The sequence below is a fragment of the Hylobates moloch genome, unplaced genomic scaffold, assembly GCF_009828535.3.
Source record: "Hylobates moloch isolate HMO894 unplaced genomic scaffold, HMol_V3 SCAFFOLD_12, whole genome shotgun sequence".
NCBI lineage: Eukaryota > Metazoa > Chordata > Mammalia > Primates > Hylobatidae > Hylobates > Hylobates moloch.
This window is the reverse complement of record NW_026652287.1, coordinates 68,756,771-68,776,741: the sequence shown is the minus strand read 5'-3', so window position 1 is coordinate 68,776,741 and position 19,971 is coordinate 68,756,771. Positions and strand designations below refer to the sequence as shown.

General features: G+C 37.0%; 1 protein-coding gene across 4 annotated transcripts in view; it reads right to left on the bottom strand.

The window, feature by feature from the left end:
- Nucleotides 1–19,971, bottom strand: part of NUP107 (nucleoporin 107) — a 57,451-nt gene that overhangs the window by 11,276 nt on the left and 26,204 nt on the right. For all 4 annotated transcript variants that reach the window (XM_032170695.2, XM_058426099.1, XM_032170697.2 and 1 more), the window contains 12 exons: nucleotides 18,733–18,811; nucleotides 16,798–16,911; nucleotides 12,747–12,837; nucleotides 12,524–12,600; nucleotides 11,003–11,062; nucleotides 10,190–10,335; nucleotides 10,027–10,075; nucleotides 6,089–6,158; nucleotides 5,266–5,384; nucleotides 4,497–4,535; nucleotides 744–894; nucleotides 285–397 (listed from right to left, as the gene is read on the bottom strand). In XM_032170695.2, coding sequence (XP_032026586.1) covers nucleotides 285–397; nucleotides 744–894; nucleotides 4,497–4,535; nucleotides 5,266–5,384; nucleotides 6,089–6,158; nucleotides 10,027–10,075; nucleotides 10,190–10,335; nucleotides 11,003–11,062; nucleotides 12,524–12,600; nucleotides 12,747–12,837; nucleotides 16,798–16,911; nucleotides 18,733–18,811 — 1,108 coding nt within the window. The remainder of the gene's footprint in view (nucleotides 1–284; nucleotides 398–743; nucleotides 895–4,496; nucleotides 4,536–5,265; nucleotides 5,385–6,088; nucleotides 6,159–10,026; nucleotides 10,076–10,189; nucleotides 10,336–11,002; nucleotides 11,063–12,523; nucleotides 12,601–12,746; nucleotides 12,838–16,797; nucleotides 16,912–18,732; nucleotides 18,812–19,971) is intronic.

Sequence of the window (19,971 nt, the reverse complement as noted above, 5' to 3'; positions counted from 1 at the left end):
GTAAGCAAGCTACATAAGTTAGTGATTAATCAAGTATTTAAAACAACCTGATGAGCAACAAGCCAAAGCTGAGATTTTTTCTATTAAAGAAGCTCCTTTAATATACTACTATAAGTAATCCTTTACATAAGACTTTACATTTAAAAGGTCTGGGCTGACAAAGAAACATTCTTAAAAAAGAAAAACTAATAGAACTTCTTTTACAAAGGCAGAAGTTCACCAAGGAATAACATAAAAGATTATTAGAAGTTATACAAACCTCTGCCCCCCCCATCCCAAATTACCTCAGTAGTGCCAGTATCTAGGGCTGGGGCCAGGTCATGATGACTAAATTCACCATTATCTTTCTTTCGAATATTCTCAACTACAGTTTTTGTTATTGTTGCAACATCCAAATCTAAATAATTTTTTGAAGCGACAAAAAACAAAGATTAATCACTGATATTAATATTCTCTAAATAGTCATAATGATTCAGTAAATTTGGAACAGTAATTCCTTAAAAATAAAATATGTAAAATATGAAAGATATTTATATAAAAGAAAATGCCAGAATTAAAAGATATTTTACATATGAGTTACAGCGTAAGTAACTTTAGTCCTAAAACAGAAATTCCCTGAAAATTTTATTCCTTTTTTCCCCTCAACAGAAATAAGATTTAAAACTATAAGGACAAATGTTACTACAGCCAAAATGAATATTTGCCTAGAAAGGCCGAAAGACAAAGTTTTCAACCATTTTTACCTGCTTCTTTAGCCAACTCCAGGCAATGGTGGCGCTGTTCAAATTCCGTAACACTTTCCAAAAATAATGCATACTGGGCAACAGCTAGGTCTTGAGGCAAATGACAGGTATAAAATGCTATAAGATTTGTATGTTTCTCTCTTATTAAAAGCTAAAAAATAGAAAAAGATCAAAGTATGTCAATAATAAAATAAAAAGTATACTTCAAAATTTCAAATGTATTCAGGAGAGGTTCATACAGATGTGGATTTATGTTGCTAAACAGAATAATTTTATTTTATATTTATTTGTTTGAGACAGGGTCTCACTCTGTCACCCAGGCTGGGGTATAGTGGCATGATCATGGCTCACTGCAACCTGTCTCCTGGGCTCAGGTGATCCTCCCACCTCAACCTCCCAAGTAGGTGGGACTACAGGCACATGCCACTATGCCCTGCTAATTTTTTGTATTTTTTTAGTAGAGACGGCTTTTCACTATGCTGCCCAGGCTGGTCTCAAACTCGTGGGCTCAAGTGATCTGCCCACCTTGGCCTCCTGAAGTGCTGGGATTACAGGCATGGGCCCCTGTGTCCAGCCCAGAATAATTTTAAATTCCAAAAAGTGAGTACAGTTGGCTCTTAAACTGCACAGGTTTGAACCGTGGATTTTTTTCAATAACTGTGTTGGAAAATTGGCTGGGTATGGTGGCTTGCGCCTGTAATTTCAGTACTTTGGGAGGCTGAGGCAGAAGTATCACTTGAGACCAGGCCTGGTAGCTCTTGCCTGTAATCCCAGCACTTTGGGAGGCTAAGGCAGGCGGATCATCTAAGGCCAGGAGTTCAAGACCAGCCTGGCCAACAAGACGAAACCCTGTCTCTACTAAAAATACAAAAATTAGCCAGGCGTGGTGGCACATGCCTGTAATCTCAGCTACTCGGGAGGCTGAGGCAGGAGAATCACTTGAACCTGGGAGGCAGGGTGCAGTGAGCTGAGATCATTCCACTGCACTCCACATTCCAGCCTGGGTGACAGTGAGACTCTCTCTCAAAAAAAAAAAAAAAAAAAAAAGTAGTATCACCTAAGGCCAGGAGTTTGAGATTAGCCTGGCCAACATAGCGAGACCCAGTCTCTACAAAAAAAATAAAAAATAAGTTTGCTGGCCATGGTGGCATATGTCTATAATACCAGCTACTTGGGAGGTTGAGGGGAAAAGACTGTTTGAGCCCAGGAGTCTGAGGTTACAATGGGCTATGATCTAGCCAGTGAACTCTAGCCTGAGTGACAGAACAATATCCTATCTCTAAATAAATAAATACATTAATTAAAAAAAATATATATATATATATTAGAACTTTTTTGGAGATTTGTGACAATTTGAAAAGTATTCACGCTTGAACCCAAGAGGCGAAGGGTACAGTGAGCTGAGATTGCACCACTGTACTCCAGCCTGGGCGAGAGAGTGAGACTCCATCTCAAAAAAAAAAAAAAAAAAAAAGACTCACAAACAAATTAATAGCCTAGAAATACTGAGTAAATTAAGAAAAAGCTAGGTAGGCTCACACCTGTAATCCAAGCACTTTGGAAGGCCGAGGCTGCTGGATCACCTGAGGTCAGGAATTTGAGACCAGCCTGGCCAACGTGGTGAAACCCTGTCTCTACTAAAAATACAAAATTAGCCAGGCATGGTGGTGCAAGCCTGTAATACCAGCTACTTGGGAGGCTGAGGCCAGAGAATCGCTTGACCCTGGTGAGGCAGAGATTCTGGTCTACTTCATCACTTACTACTATAAAATACATGTGAATCTATTATAAAAAGTTAAAATTTATCAAAACGTACACACATTTACAGACCATACACTGTGGTCTAGAGAAATGTAAACAAGCATACAGATGCAGTATTAAATCATAACTGCATACAACTAACTGTAGTAGATACTATACTACGGTAATAATTTTATAGCCACTTCCTGCCACTACTGGGGTGAGCTCAAGTGCTGTGAGTATCCATTTAAAATGCCGTGTGATGCTAATCATCTCTGAAGAGCCGTTGGTCTCTTCAGTTGCATACTGCAATAAAAAGTAATCTTTCCCAGGTCTCGTGTTTTTTTAGCGCAATACTATAAACCCTTAATAACACCACAGGAGCCATACAAAGTGCCAGTAGTAATACTGGAAGTTCTCCCAAGAAGCAGAGAAAAGTCATGAGATTACAAGAAAAAGGTGAATTGCTTGGTATACTGTAGATTGAGGTCTGTAACTGTGGTTGTCCGTTTCAAACAGACAATTCATCTTGTAAACAGACAACATAAACTTACAGTATTAACAGGTACAGTATAGTACTATAAATGTAGTTTCTCTTCCTTATGATTTTTATTATTCTTTCAACTTTTAAAAGTTATTTATTAATTTTTAAACTTAAAAAAAAAAAAAAAAAAAGACAGGTCCAGGCCGGGTGTGGTGGTTCACGCCTGTAATCCCAGCACTTTGGAAGACCGAGGGGGGTGGATCATGAGGTCAGGTGTTCAAGATCAGCCTGGCCAACATAGTGAAACCCCATCTCTACTAAAAATACAAACAATTAGCCAAGCATGGTGGTGGACACCTTTAATCCCAGCTACTTGGGAGGCTGAGGCAGGAGAACCGCTTGAACCTAGGAGGTGGAGGCTGCAGTGAGCCAAGATGGTGCCACTGCATTCCAGCCTGGGTGACAGTGCAAGACTCTCTCTCAAAAAAAAAAAAAGACAGGTTTTCGCTGTTTCCCAGGCTAGTCTTGAACTCCTGGGCTCAAGCGATCCACCCACCTCTGCTTCCCAAAGTGCTGGGATTACAGGCGCAAGCCACCATACCCAGCCTGATTTTTTTTTTTTTTTTTTTTTTTTGAGATGGTCTCACTCTGTCACCCAGCTGGAGGGCAGTGGCGAGATCATAGCTCACTGCAACCTCCAACTCCTGGGCTCACTCAATCTTCCTGCCTCAGCCTCCCGAGTAGCTGGGTTTACAGATATGAACCACTGTGCCCAGCTAATTTAAAAAAATTTTTTGTAGTAGAGAGAGGGGTCTCCTTATGTTGCCCAGGCTGATCTCAAACTTCTGGACTCAAGCAGTCCTCTCACCTCTGCCTGCCAAAGTGTTGGGATTACAGGTATAAGCCACCTCGCCGAGCCCCTTATGATTTTCTTAGCAATGTTTTCTTTTCTCTAACTTACATTATCATAAGAATACAGTACAGTTGAGCTTTGAACAACACGGGATTGAACTGTGCAGGTCCACTTCTGCACAAATTTTTTTCAACTCAACTTAGAAAATACAGTATTATCTGGATGTGAAATCTGCAAATATGGAAGGCCGATTTTTCGTATATGCAGGTTCTGCAGGGCCAACTGTGGGACATGAGTATACACAGATTTTGTTATATGTGGGAGTCCTGGAACCAATCCGCCAAGTATACTGAGAGATGACTGTATATAATGATGTAATATACAAAATGTGTTAATTGTGTGTTTATGTTATTGGTATGATTTCTGGTCAGCAGTAGGGTATCAGTAGTTAGGTTTTTGGGGAGTCAAAAGTTATAGTGAATTTTTGATTGTGCGGGGCGGTGGGGGTTGTTTTCCTAATCCTTGCATTATTCAAAGGTCAACTGTGCTGATAATTAAAATATCTCTTATGGATTCTGATGCTTTCTTACCATTGAGAATTAAAATAGCATCATTCTGAGTTTTGTTTTCATTAAAATAGTAAAAAACAATCAGGTTGTAGGTTCTCAAAGTTTACCTGTATGTATGTCTTTAAAACTTCAATAGAAACTTCTTCCTTCATAGGAAAAAAAGACATAATTATAAATACACTGCTTATATGAAAGTAATAAAATTTTTAATACAAATTCCATTATTAAATAATTTAATAATTGTAATGTTTACCACTGAGCAGTAACTATACACCAAGCTAAGCGCTTACCAAAGTTCATCTACTGCCTGATTTAACCTTACCATAACTCTTTTTGGGTAGTTACTATTATTGTTCACATTTTACAGAGGATGAAATTAAGACCAAGGGAAGTTTTATTTACCCAGAGTTACACAGATAGAAGCTGTTGAATAAGGGTATATACTCAGGACTCTTACTCCAAAGCCCAAGATTTCAACTACTGTATCATTCACTTTCTACATGTACTCTGACCAAAATGTTATCTTCTTTTTTAGAAAAAAAGCAACAAAACAACAACCAACGAAGTTTTAAAATCTCACATAGCACTCACTTTGTTTAGTTAGCTTAGCTGGTTGATTTAAAGCTGGGTACAGACAAGGATAAAGTTATGAATTTATTAAAAACCAGTTAACCAACAGCATTCTGTGGCCACAGACTAGAACCCTAAAGGGGCACTCTCAGTGAGTTATCATTGAGTGACTATACAAGACTATATGGAAGACTTTTGATTCCTTATCACCATTTCTAGAAAACAATAACAAAACAAGTAGTGTCTTCTTGACAATACGTTTATAGCATCAACATTACAGAGAAGAAATTGTTCATTTTTATATACCTTGATCTGTAGTCCCAGAGTACGGAAAAACAAAATAAGGTGAGTCATAAAGCGAAGGAGGTGTCCAGGTAGATTGTTTCTGCTTTTGGAAAGCCATTTGCTAAACTCATCCATCAAACCTTCAAGCCATCAAAGCGAAGATTCAACAATAGGAATAAAATCAAAAGAAAAAAATAAACATTACCAAGAACATTTACTTCACTCCTATAGTGCTTTCAAGTCACTGTCTCATAATTAATAGCCATGATATAACTCTACACACTCTTTGAAACAGTTTGGGTTCAATCCAAACTTTATTTTATAAAAACCAAATGAAAGGTCACCTCTGACATAAAGTAATAAATAGTTGCATTCAAATAGATTAATATTTATCAAGATTAAAAGACATGGTAAGTCATATGCATTATTTGGATAACTTTAAAAAATCACTATAAGACAATGAAGAACTCATAAAGAGTAAAATAAAACTGGCTGGGTGCAGTCGCTCACGCCTGCAATCCCATGTCTATAACATATAGCACTTTGGGAGGCCAAGGAGGGAAGATCACCTGACGTCAGGAGTTGGAGACCAGCCTGGCCAACAGAGCGAAACCCCTGTCTCTACTAAAAATAAAAAAAATTAGCCAGGTGTAGCAGTGTGCACCTGTAATCCCAGCTACTCAGGAAGCTGAGACTGGAGGATCCTGTGAACCCAGGAGACGGAGGTTGCAGTGAGCTAAGATTGCGCCACTGCACTCCAGTCTGGGCGACAGGGTGAGACTTTGTCTCAAAAAAAATAAAACAAAACAAAAAAAACACAATGTAAAATAAAATGGTATCTTACCATCAATGTCTCCCAGGATAAGAAACTTTTGAACTATATGATAATGTTCTTGATTCTCTTCCAGAACTCTCTGAAAAAAAAGTTTTTAATTTTCCATAAATCTTCTAGTGGTCATTCTGTAGTATATATTCATTGTTAAACTAAAAATGTTAAACTTTTGAAGGAACATATAGAAAGAAAAAGCTGGAAATGAAGGGCCTTAGAAAGATCAAAACAAAATAAAACATGGAAAGGATACTGCCTTTAGAATATACTCACAGGTTACAAATCCAGAACTGAAAAGCATCTTTGAAAGTAGAGACCTATGTTATAACAATTTAATCTCTCAATGGTATTAAACTTTTATTCTCATATTTTATTCCTATTTACCTTGGCACTACACACGGTGGACCAGAAAGGAAGAACTCATGTGACCTAAGCAAAATAAACTATTAAGATTTCTTCCAACATAAGCAGCAGTACATGAAAGCATTCTTTGAGTATTCTCTTCTGTACATGGCACCAAGCGTGAAAAAAAACAAAATAGTGATCAGGTACAGAGTAGAGAAAACCTTTTCTAACTTATTTGCAACTTGATTTTTTGAAGAATATAATTCATTTTTTGTTGTCAAACATTTTAAATTTTATTTAGTTGGCTGTCTAAATTTTCTTTCAGCATTTATTCATTTTTACATTCAAACCTTTGCTCTATCTGGAATTTATTTTAGTTACATGGCATGAAGTAGGATCTAGCTTTGTTTTCTTCTGGACGGAAAGCCAATTATGCCAGCACCATTTATTTAAATAAACCATCCCTTTCCCACTGAAATGAAAGGTCACCTCTGACATCTGTTAAGTTCTCATATATACTTGGATCTAGTTTGGACTTTGTGTTCCACTCATCTATTTATTTTCATGTCAGTTCTATACTGTTTTGTTGTATCTTCATATTAAGTGTTATTATTGAGTAAGGCAAGTACCCTCTAACTACTTTTTTTGCTTTTTTTGAGTGTGGTTTTCTTTGTTTGTTTGTTTGTTTCTGAGACAGAGTCTCACTCTGTTGCCCAGGCTGGAGTGCAGTGGTGCAATCACGGCTCACTGCAGCCTCCACCTCCCTGGGCTCAGGTGATCCTCCCACCTCAGCCTCCTGAGAAGCTGGGACTACAGGAGCATGCCACCACACCCGGCTAATTTTTAAATTTTTTTTTTTTTTTTTTTTTTGAGACGAAGTCTCACTCTGTCGCCCAGGCTGGAGTGCAGTGGCACAATCTCGGCTCACTGCAAGCTCCGCCTCCCGGGTTCACGCCATTCTCCTGCCTCAGCCTCTCCAAGTAGCTGGGACTACAGACGCCCGCCACCACGTCCGGCTAATTTTTTGTATTTTTAGTAGAGACGGGGCTTCACCGTGGTCTCGATCTCCTGACCTCGTGATCCGCCCGCCTCGGCCTCCCAAAGTGCTGGGATTACAAGCGTGAGCCACCACGCCCGGCCTTTTAAAATTTTTTTGTAGAGATGGGGTTTTGCCATGTTGTCCATGCTGGTCTCGAACTCCTGAGCTCAAGTGATCCTACTGCTTCAGCCTCCAAAACTGCTGGGACTAGAGGTGTGAGCCACCAAACCCAGCCGATTGTTCTTTTTCAAAATGCTCTTGCCATTCTCAATTATTCTTTTACTTGACAAAATTTTCTGTCCAGAAGTAATATCCCAAAGCATTAGGTTTTTATGCTAATTTTGGAATGAGTGACATTTATATTAAATGCCCTCATCGAGGAACATGATATATCTATTTATGTCTTATTTTATGTCCTTCAGTAAGATTCTATAGTTTTTTAAATGAAGGGCTTGAAACCCTGGATTAATTTTTTATTCCTAGATCTCTTTAGTTTTGGTCACTCATTTAAATGGAACTTTTGGGGAGGGGGTACTAAATCCTTTTCTAAATAGTTATAACAAGTACAGAAAGACTTGACTTTTAAAAAATACTTTGTCTTGTATCTGGCTACTTTAACAAATTCTCTTATTAATTCTAGTAACTTACTGAGCTTTAAGTTTCTAGACTAATATTTTTATCATATGTAAATGTTCTTCCCTTTCTAGTATTTATATCTGTTCCTTAATTTTCTTGTTTTATTTCATTAGCTAGAATATCCAAAATAATAGACTGGTAATAAACACTTGACAGAAAAAGCATTAATTTCCTTACTATATCAAGTGCTCCTATATAATAATAAGAAAAATATAAAACCCCACAGAAAAATAGCTAAAAGATATGAACAAAAAATTCGCAAATGGTCAATAAACATAAGGAAACATGCTCAGCCTTACAAATAGACAAGAAAATGTGAGTAGAATAGCAAGTTCCTATTTCCCACCTACTCTGATGGATTGGCAAAACATAAAAAGTGTGACATTTGAGGCTGGTGAGAATGTATAATTCAATAAATTACTTGCGGAAGTATGAATTAACTGCCACAACCAGGTAATAAATTATTTTTCCATTTCAATTTTTTTTTTTTTTTTGAGACGGAGTTTCGCTCTTGTTGCTCAGGCTAGAGTGCAACGTTGCGATCTTGGCTCACTGCAACCTCTACCTCCTGGGTTCAAGCGATTCTCCTGCCTCAGCCTCCCAAGTAGCTGGGATTACAGGCATGCAGTATCCATTTCAAAATGTTTCTTTACCCACCTACCAACCTATTTAATTTTTCTTTTTTCTTTGAGACAGGGCCTTGCCCTGTTGCCCAGGCTGGGGTGCAGTAGTGCAATGACAGGTCACTGAAGCCACGACCTCCTGTGCTCCAGTGCAGTAGTACAATCACAGCTCACTGAAGCCACAATCCTCCCACTTCAGCCACTGAAAGAGCTGAGACTACAAGTGGGTGCACCACCATACCCAGCTAATTTTTTTTTTAGAGATGAAGTTTTGCTATGCTGCCCAAACTGGTCTAAACTCCTGGCCTCAAGTGATCCTCCCATCTTGGCCTCACAAGTGCTGGGATTACAGATGTGAGCTACCATATCTGGCCTTTTTATTTATTTTTATTGTATATATTTTTAAGGTATACAACCTGATGTCTTCAGAGAATTCATTCAGAAACATTGTATGTATGTATATACAATGTATAAAGCATATACTTATTTATACTCCTTAACCTGGTAACCCTGGTTTCAGGAAACTTATCCCAAAGAAACAGAAGGACTAGTAGCTAAGGACACACACATGTAACTTCATTACAGCACTAGAAATAACCTAAATATTACCCAAAGGGGAATGATTAAAATAAATCATACATTATTCTAAAGAACATTATGTATTTATTAAAAAGAATAAGGTTAAGTGAAAATGAATAAACTAACTTGGAGATTATCATTAAATGAAAAAATCAAGCTGTAGAGTAATATATGTAGTACAATGTGAAAAACACAAAAATCAAAATTCTAAATTGGAATATCTACGTTATTTACACATATTTGTAAGATCATTGAGAGAAATATAGAAGGATACATATCAGTATGTTTTATCATCTCGGGAATAACCATAAAGGGGCAGAAATTACTATAAAGGTTTCATTTCTACATTCTTAAATTATTTTATTGTTACAAGTACATACAACATTACTACAGTTGTTAAGCATTTTTAAAAGAATATAACTTTTAGAAAATATTAGATTTTAAGATCTAGGAAAATAAAGTCTTAATTTTCCATAATGTGTTTTAAATTTTAAAAAAGGAATAAATGTAGCTTACATGCATATACTTAGATGAAATTAATCCGAAACAAAAAACTAAAAATGATGTATCATTTATGTAATTAAGTTTCTTCCTTTCAAAGAATGATTCTTATTTTAATAGGTGAGAAAAAGAAGGGAGAAAGTTCCACCTTTTTCCTTTCAGCTACAGTGCACAACAGAATGACATTGTTTCCTATTCCAGATATCTAACATATTCCTATTAACATTTACCTTTTTATCAGTAGCTTGAAGTTCCTCAAAAACCTTTTCTAAGGTCCAGCTTCAAAAGAAACAATGGGAAAAGAATGTTAATAATATGAAAAAGGGCTATAAAATGAAACATCAAAGAGCATGCTACAAATCACCATGACTCAAAACAATCCAACAAACTCACTTTGCTTCCAGATATTCTCTAGGGAGTTCTTCAGTTTCATCCAGAGTTGCTACTGATGTCTGGATCTCCTGTTCTACCAGACTGTCCACCATCACCCGGAAGTAGGCCCAAACTGTGTCTTCCCAGGTGTCACAGACAGGAAGCAGCTTTTTCCCCATTACAAAACAGAAACATATAGACATATTCAACAGAAAAGAAAGGAAAAGCAATTACATCCAATGACACAGACTATAAAATCACTTTATAATGATATAAAACACGGCAGATTTAAAAAAAATTATGCCAAATAACCTTTCCCCTGCCAACTACACCTTCTAAGATGTTTGAACTGTTCAGATTTTTTCATACTGTTAACAACAACATCAGTTTTCCAGGCTGATATAACATTTCAACTGATTAATATAGTATCCCTAAAGATAGCTATAATATGTAGAGAGTAGTGGGTTGTGAGAAAACATGCATATGTAAGACAACCCAAGGACTCACTGTGCCTTTCTGGCACATTTCTGCATACAGCTATGAGTATTTTAAGTCATCAATAAATGTGTGTTGGAGTTAAATTTACAATTCTTAGTTAAACACTGAAATCTGATTTCATTCATTAAAATACCATGCATGTTACGGGATACATCAAATTAAGCAGAACAAGTCACTATCTGATACATAATTATCTCTATCATTGCTACACTTAAGTATGTATATACTTAAGTATATATACTTAAGTTTATATTTGTTATATACAATTGTTAGAATATTTTATGTATTCAATTTTACTCCACAGAAAAAATTTAAACATTAAAACAGATTGCATACCTGCTTAAGATTCCCACTTAAAGCTGCATAAATTGCTCTCTCGTATCTATTAAAAAGCTCCTAAAACACAATGAATATAAACAAATTTGAAATATTGTTTTTCTTAGTATGTCAATTTTCCTCATAATGTGGAGTCTTGCAATCTCTTCTAGACTGAACCTATTCACTTGATAGCTTTTAAACTTTACTGAAAGATCTAGTGGGGGTAATAACAAGGAGGAACTTCAGTGTGATGAAATAATAAATGCTGAAATCTAGAGGAAAAAGTAAAACATTTAAATGCCAAATATCGGGTGAAAGCAGATCCAACTCTAGTGGATGCTTTGAAGATTTAAAATCAAATTTTATTCCAGATATAATCTATATAGTTATTTACTCCTAGAATGTTTCTCAATACCTGACATTCTCTGATACTGACCTGATACTCTCTGATACTGACCTATGTACGACATCAAAACAAGGCATGCATTAGTTTGCATCTAATTCCTACATAGAAGTAATTCTCCATTTTACTTTTGGGATCCTGTTAATGGTATTTCCAGTTTTCTTATCATCCAAACAAGAAACTTTAGAGACTCTTACTGCATAACTGAGTCCACCTCTGCCTTCTGTTTCTAATCACTGGTCCTGACCAGTGTCTCTTCCTTCCTTTCCATTACCATCAATACTATCCTAGGCAAGACCCTTATGACTTACTGTCCAAATAATTCTGACAGGCTCCTAATGACTTTCTCAGGCTTTTGTCCATCTAATTTTAAGTATATTTTTCTACTGCCATGCTGATCTTCTTAAAAACACTTCTGCCATGTGCCCTAAAGCTTCTACCACCCTGACAGCCAATTCCACAAGCAAACTTTAGGCCTTTTTCAAGGTAAAGTGCCATATTTATTGTAGTATTTATGTATTTTTTAAACTGTTTGACAGACGTAAAACTGTGCTACCATTTTTATTAACTTTTTATCATTTTATGTATCACTAATGAAGTTTTTGAGTATTTTTCTCTTAACTCCATTTTCCTGTAAGTCCTGTGGGGTTTTTACACAATGTTGCACATTGTGGTGACTTTGAATACCTATGTCGTGTTACAACAGAACTGACTGTATTTCCTTTATGAGCATTCTACTCCAACCTAGTAGACCCACCTTACTTTGAGTTTCCCAATCTATGTATCCTACCTAGAATTCCTTCCTCTTGTTTTTCATTCTCAACAATGCAAATCCTACTAAGTTTTAAAAGTTCAATTCAATTCTTTCTTCAGGGAAGTCAGCTTTAAGCTTTAGCCCAGTACTTTTTCTCTAAATTCATTTGGTACCTCCTTTACATTTCTGTCTTATATCAGTGTTTAATTCTTAGTACATAGTGTTTTAATAATTCTGATAAGTAGTTAAGCCTATTCCTCAATTTAATTGGAAATTCTCTGAAAACCAGTTTTACACTACTTTCAATGTTTCATAGCCCCTGAATAGGCTTTCAATTAATTGGAGTTAAAAACAGCATCACTGAATATTTTATTTATCTTACATCTTCTGCCATTCTCCAGCAACTTATTTTCCAAATGCGTCTATATGGATTCCCTTCAACAGGTTCTAATTCTGTTCCTATAAAACAGTAAAAGAAAATTTTTGGTTTAAAATGAAACCTTATTACAATCCTTTCTAAAAAGAGAAGCTATAGTTCACAAAGATTGGCATTTAGAGCGAAATGCCTTTGTCCTCAACTGTCAGAATAAAATCTACTAAAATACCTCCATTAACATTAGGGTCATGGTACAGCTTCCAGCCCTCAAGTGTTGCAGCTCTCCATGCTTGACCACAGCGTTTACAGAGTCGTTGTGCCTTAGGAAACAAGAAAGAGCAGTCAGTCCAATAACCAGGGTGCTTTATGGTAAAGTATAACCAATATATGACAAGCTTAGATAACTTATGGAACAAATGTTACAAGGGATGGATGCAGGCAGTTAATAATGGAATTCTGGCCGGGCACGGTGGCTCACGCCTGTAATCCCAACACTTTGGGAGGCCAAGGTGAGTGCATCACCTGAGGTCAGGAGTTCCAGATCAGCCTGGCCAACATGGTGAAACCCCATCTCTACTAAAAACAGAGAAACTAGCCAGGCGCAGTGGCGGGCACCTGTAATCCCAGCTACTTGGGAGGCTGAGGCAGGAGCATCGCTTGAACCCAGGAGGCACAGATTGCAGTGAGCGGAAATTGCACCACTGCACTCCAGCCTGGGTGACAGAGTGAGACCCTGTCTCAATAAATAAATAAATAAATAAATAAATAAATAAATAAATAAATAAATAAAAAATAAATAAATAAATAAATAAATAAATAAATAAATAAATAAATAAAGGTATTCTATTTTTAAAACATATACATGTCTTTCTGTGGCCTCTGCCTTTATTTTTCTTTCTTTTTAAAATTTTTTTTCTAGAGACAGAGTCTCATTATATTGCCCAGGCTGGTCTTGAACTTCTGGACTGAAGGGTTCCCCCTGCCTCAGCTTCCCAACGTGTTGGGATTATAGGTGTGAGCCACCATACCTGGCCCTGTTTTTATTTCTTAAAAATCCCTTTTCTGTTTGACTTTAGGCTTAACAACAGGTTCCCATGGCACCCACTGGCATTTAATTCTGCTAGAAACAAATGGGGTTAAAGAGGTTGATGATCTCTGATTTATGAAAAACTATTACAAAAACAGTCTCTAATGACAAGGCTGTTACTGCTCATTTACTCCACTGATGATATTGCATGTTCAACTTGACCAATAAGTCAGTAAGTCAATGTGTTTATATATCAGTAAGGTAAATACATGTTTTTGTTCCATCATCCCTTTAGGGAATCACCTTTTCCCCATTCTTAGCTCCTGTGTTTTGGATAGGCCTGATCCCATTCCAGAAATCTAAGGTTAGGGGTGTGAGCTAACAAGATTCACCACCAGGACTCTTGCTGGAGATACTGGGAAAGAAAATATACTCCTTTTACTGAGATTGCTAGCTGGTAAGAGGATGTAAGCTGGGAGCTTCTCGTATCCATCTCTGACACAGCATGGGGAGTAGCTTTCTGGGAATGAAGGCACAGAAAGGAGGGTAGAGCTATGGGTCTTGGAAACAGACAGTATCCTAGTGATATCTTTGGAGTTCCTGGATCCTGCTGAAAGCCAGATATACCTTCTATACTTCTCACTTCCATGAGCCAATCAATTCTCCTCTTGTAAGCATAAAGTAACTTAGGTTGGGTTTCTATCACTTGAACCCAGAAAGCCTGATTGATACAACTAGTTAAAGAATATCGTACCCCTAACATCATTCTGAACTTACAGCCTTTAAAATCTATGAGAGCTATGTAGGAATTAACATGGAAAACTGTTTTGATATGGTATCTTAAAAAGGCAGGATAAAAACTCAATATAGAATATTGAAAACATTATGCTAAGTGAAATAAGATAGTCACAAAAGCACATTGTATGATTCCACCTATACAACATAGAGACTGTAAGTAGATTAGAGGTTACAGGGGCTGAGGGAAGAACAGAATGAGGCGTTACTGCATATAATGGTTACAGTTTGTATTTGGGTTGATGAGAAAGTTTTAGAAACAGACAGTGGTGATGGTTTCCCAATACTGTTAATGTAATGAATGGCATGAACCACACACTTAAATGATTAAAATGGCACATTTTGTTATATAATATAATAATATATATTATACAATTCACAAAATGAATAATGTAATATACCAAAACCACTGAATGGTGTCACTTGAAATGGGTGAATTATATGGTATGTAAATTTTATTTCAAACTACTATTTAAAAAGAGGGAAAAAACTTGAATGTATAGTATGACTGCAACTATCTTAAAAAGGAAGACAAAAGAAAAAGGGCTATAAGTAAATACAAAACGCTCACTATCTGTGGTTTTATAAAGCTAGTGAGACCTTGAGAATTTCTATTTTTTGAGCCTTCAATAATATGATTGTATTTTTGTTTTTTAAAATAAATCCCATGGCCGGGTGCGGTGGCTCATACCTCTAATCCTAGCACTTTGGGAGGCTGAGGTAGGTGGATTGCCTGAGCTCAGGAGTTTGAGACCAGCCTGGGCAACACGGTGAAACCCTATCTTTACTAAAATGCAAAAAATTAGCTGGGCGTGGAGGCGTGTGCCTGTAGTCCAAGCTACTTGGGAGGCTTAGGCAGGAGAATTGCTTGAACCCAGGAGGTGGAGGTTGCAGTGAGCCGAGATCGCGCCACTGCACTCCAGCCTGGGTGACAGAGCGAGACTCTGTCTCTGCAGAAAATAAATAAATAAATAAAATAAATCCCTCGTTTACCATAGTAATTTCTAGTATCTTGCACATTATCTAGCAGAGTGGCTGGGACTTATATATTTTCTGAATAAACAAATATTGGTATCAACTTCTTTTTTAATTTAAAATATTTTAATAATAGAGGCAGGGTCTTGCTATGTTGCCCAGGCTGGTCTCAAACTCCTGGTATCAAGTGATCCTCCTGCCTTGGTCTCCCAAAAATGCTGAAATTACAGGCATGAGTCACTGTGCCTGGCCAACTTCTTCTCTTAATAAAAAAATAAGAATGATGCTTAATAAACTAAGATTTATTACTGTAAGAAATTATTACTGTAAAAAATTACATAAGAAATTAATATATGCTTATGGTTGATAACATAGAAGAGAACAACACTTTGAACTGACATAGAATCTGTCTAAAGACCACTGCAAAAAGTACTGTAAACCAAGTACAACATAATACTGAAGCCAAACTCCTATACATCACACTGTCTCACCTAAAGAGCCATCTGGTAAACTAAACTGTCCAATTAGATACTTACCATTCTACATATAAGATATTAACTATTACCCACATTTTTAAAAGGTAAGGTTAAAAGGAAGAAGTTTGAGGGCCACTGTAGCCTTCAAGTGCCTAAATAGTATCACCTAGAATTAGGGTTAGGGTTATTCTAAACTCTGAAAAATCAGAATTAGAAATAATGAAGATTAGGTCAGGTGCAGTGGCTCATGCCTGCAATCCCAGCACTTTGGGAGGCCAACGCAGGAAGATCACTTGAGCCTAGGTGTTCATGATCAGCCTGGATAACATAGTAAGACTCCGTCTGTACAAAAAATAAAAAAGTTAGTTGGGCACAGTGGCATGTACCTGTAGTCCCAGTTACTCAGGAGGCTGAGGCAGGGCTTGAGCCCGGGAGGTAAGGACTGCAGTGGGCCGTGATTATATCACTGCATTCCAGCCTAGGCGACAGTGAGATCCCATCTCAAAAAAAAAAAGAAAGAAAGAAAGAAAAAGAAAAAAAAATGAATGGAGATTGGGCCAGGCGCAGTGTCTCATGCCTGTAATCCCAGCAGTTTTTAAGGCCAAGGCGGGAGGATCACTTTAGGCCAGAAGTTCGAGATTAGGCTGGGCAACATGGCAAGACACTGTCTCAAAAAAAAAAACAAAAACAAAAACAAAAATCCCAAACGGAACAAAAAAATAAATAATGGGGATATATCTAGAGTATGCAGTGCGATATGGGGAAGAAAAGTATGACTTGTTATAAATAATTTTCTATTAATTAGAGTTCTACAAACCAGATTACATTGTTTTCTCAAGTTACATGTGCCTTATGACCGGAAATGTTCGAACAGGAAGTTAGATCTAGCAATACCATGAATGGAATTACTGCATTAAGAAGGCATACTAGGCAGCCACAAAAATCTCTGACAACTCAAAGAGTCTATGACTTTTTGAAATTACACAAGAAGGGTATACATGACTGACCTCTTCTGTCATTCCAGCACGGATTAGAGTGAAGAGATATTTGAGTAATCTAACTTCATCTTCTCTATCCAGATCATCAAGGGGCATTTTCTGTCTTATGGGAGCATCAGGGTCCTGTAAGAAGAAAAAAAAAGTCATCATCAACCATAAATCCTTTGTACTTACATACATTTTACACATCATCAAGAGATGATAAACCCATCCTGAGTTTATATACAAATAAATTCATTTTTTCTTTTTTCTTTTCCGAGACGGAGTCTTGTTCTGTCGCCCAGACTGGAGTGCAGTGGCACCATCTCAGCACACCACAACCTCCACCTTCTCTGTTCAAGCAATTCTTCTGCCTCGGCCTCCTGAGCAGCTGGGATTATAGGTGCACACCACCACGCCCAGCTATTTTTTGTATTTTTAGTAGAGACGGGGTTTCACCATGTTGGCGAGGTTGGTCTCGAACTCCTGACCTCATGATCCGCCCACCTCGTCCACCCAAAGTGCTGGGATTACAGGCCTGAACCACTGCGCCTGGCTGAAATAAATTGTTTCAATTTAATTAAGTAAAAAAGGGAATGAAGCTGTCACAAGATTACAAGTGTTCCAAATAGCTACACAGTTGTCTGCTTCCCTACTTAAAACATACTCAGTTGGCCCACAAAGGTCATGCCTCAGTCAGGCAAGGCAGAAATACTACTAGCCTATCCCAGCCGAGGTAACACTAGAAGATGACTTGAGTTTCACTCTGTCATAGCAGCTATATGGTCAAGTCTAAACAGAATTAGACCTAGATGGAAGAAGAACACAAGGCAAAAACCTTCTGTTCTGTGACTACAAAGTGTTTACCTGGTACTTTTTGAGAACATATGGGAAGAGGGCCTATTAAGACCTATTTTGGGATTAATGCCATATAAAACACACCAATGCCTAATAAAAAAAATTTGAACAGATTTCTAATAAATAAGTACAACTCTCCCAAAACAGTTATTTCTACCTACCTTTTTTCATGTGCTTCTAAGCATTTAGGATAATATATTGTTCTCACTTTAGCAGCAAACATCACACATGATCTACATGATGGATTTCCAATGGAAAACAATTTTAATGTGACTTAAGAAATAAGTAAGTCTTACTCCACATGTTACTTAGTGTATGGTAATATGAATATCAATTCAGAAAATGGAATACAAAACAGATCAATTCGCTACTTTCATAAATATTTTGCAAACATATAATTCAATTTAGGAACATGGTCTCTTTCTGGCAAAAGGAAATCACCACTTTCCAGCTGGTAAGATTAAATGATTTTCAGCTGTTGCCTAAATGTAATGTAATGTAATTTAGCTATAATCAATTTTAAGCTGTTAAGAGTAGTTTCCAAACAATTTTCTTTTTCCCAATTTCCATCAAAAACCACTTTGTTACTAAACAGAATTCTAGAAGTTTTTTTCAATTGTTACTTATTTCTCTCTTTTCACTATAAACATTTCACATGCCCTACCTGTCATAAAGCTTCATTCCTTTGTTTCTAGAATAATTCAGCTTCAGTTCTTTTCAAATCTACTGTTATTCCTACTACTCATATCCTAGAATAACCGTTCTAACCTCAAACCAATAAGGCTTTGGTTTTTTTTCACTTGCTTTCAACATAAAAGAGCTTTCACAGGTCAGTCACTACCTTATATAGGGAGAGTCAAATCTTAAGACCAAAATTAATTTGTTTTTAATGCTGGCAAGTTAAGTATACTTTCCACGACTTACTACTTACAATTCAAAGGTCACAGATATGTTTCAATATATTCCATCAGATTCCAATGCAACTTAGTTGTTTTAGAGTAAAATGCTCTTTAGAAGAGCAAAACAAAGATCCACGAGAAAAAATTCTCAGCCTGCAAAAAAAATCAGTTAACTCTGAAGGCAACTTTCATTTCAAAGAACATTTACCAATTCAGTGACAAGCGGACGAACACTTCCAACATAAGACGTCAGCTGCCGTTGTTTTAAGGTATGTAGAGTATTTTCCCTGAAAGAAATAAGTACCAAATTTTTTTAAGGGGTAATTTTAATAGGTCTATTTTTAAAAAATCAAATCAAGTCAAAGGAAGAAAGACAGACTACAATCCCAGAAAAAACATGCAAAAATCCTTAATACAGAAGTACATTTTAGCTCAGATGACTAATGATGTTGAGGGCTTTTTCATGTCCTTATTGGCTATTCATCTATCTGGTTTTGTGAAGTATCAGTTCAAAATTTTGCCCTTTTTACTAGGATTATCTTTTTACTATTGAGTTATAGTTCTTTATGAACTACACATCCCAGTCTGTGGCTTGCTCCCATTTATTTTCTAAATGGTGGTTTTTTTTTTTTTTTTTGGAGACAGGGTCTCGCTCTGTCGCCGAGGCTAAAGTGCAGTGGCACAATCATGACTCACTGCAGCCTCGACCTCCTGGGCTCAAGTGATCCTCCCATTTCAGTCTCCTGAGTAGCTGGGACTACAGACACGTGCCACCATGTCCTGCTAACATTTTAATATTTTTGTAGAGATGGGGTCTCACTATGTTCCCCTGGCTGGTCTTGAACTCCTGGCCTCAAGTAATCCTTCCGCCTCAGCCTCCCAAGGTGCTAGGATTACAGGTGTGAGCCACCATGCCTGGCCAATGGTGTTTTTTTAATGATACATTTTTAATTTTGATAAAGTCAAACCAATTTTTTTTCCCTGATAATTGCTTTCTATGAGCTAAGATACAACTATCTATTCTCAAGTTACTAGGATATCTTCCTATGCTTTTCTTTAAAAGCTTTATGGTTTTTAGCGTCTACATTTAGGACTATGACACATCTTGAATTAATTGTTGGGTATGGAGTGAGGGAGCCGTCAAGGTTAATCTTCTTTCTCATAGATATCATTTTTCTGCAGTTTGTAAAAAAGGCATTCCATTTCCTGCTGGATTGCTTTGATGTCCTTGTTGAAAACCAAATGACTGTATCAGTGTGCATCTGTTGTGGGGTTCTCTGTTCTGTTCCACTGATCAGCAAAAAAAAGGAGATTAACTCATTAAAAATTGTAAAAACCCAACAGGGCAAAAAAAAAACGAATTTTTTCTGAACCGGAGGGTTCCTTTCAGAAAAAATAATATCCATAGTTTAACTTTTGGATGTGAGACCTGGTTCAATTTAATTTT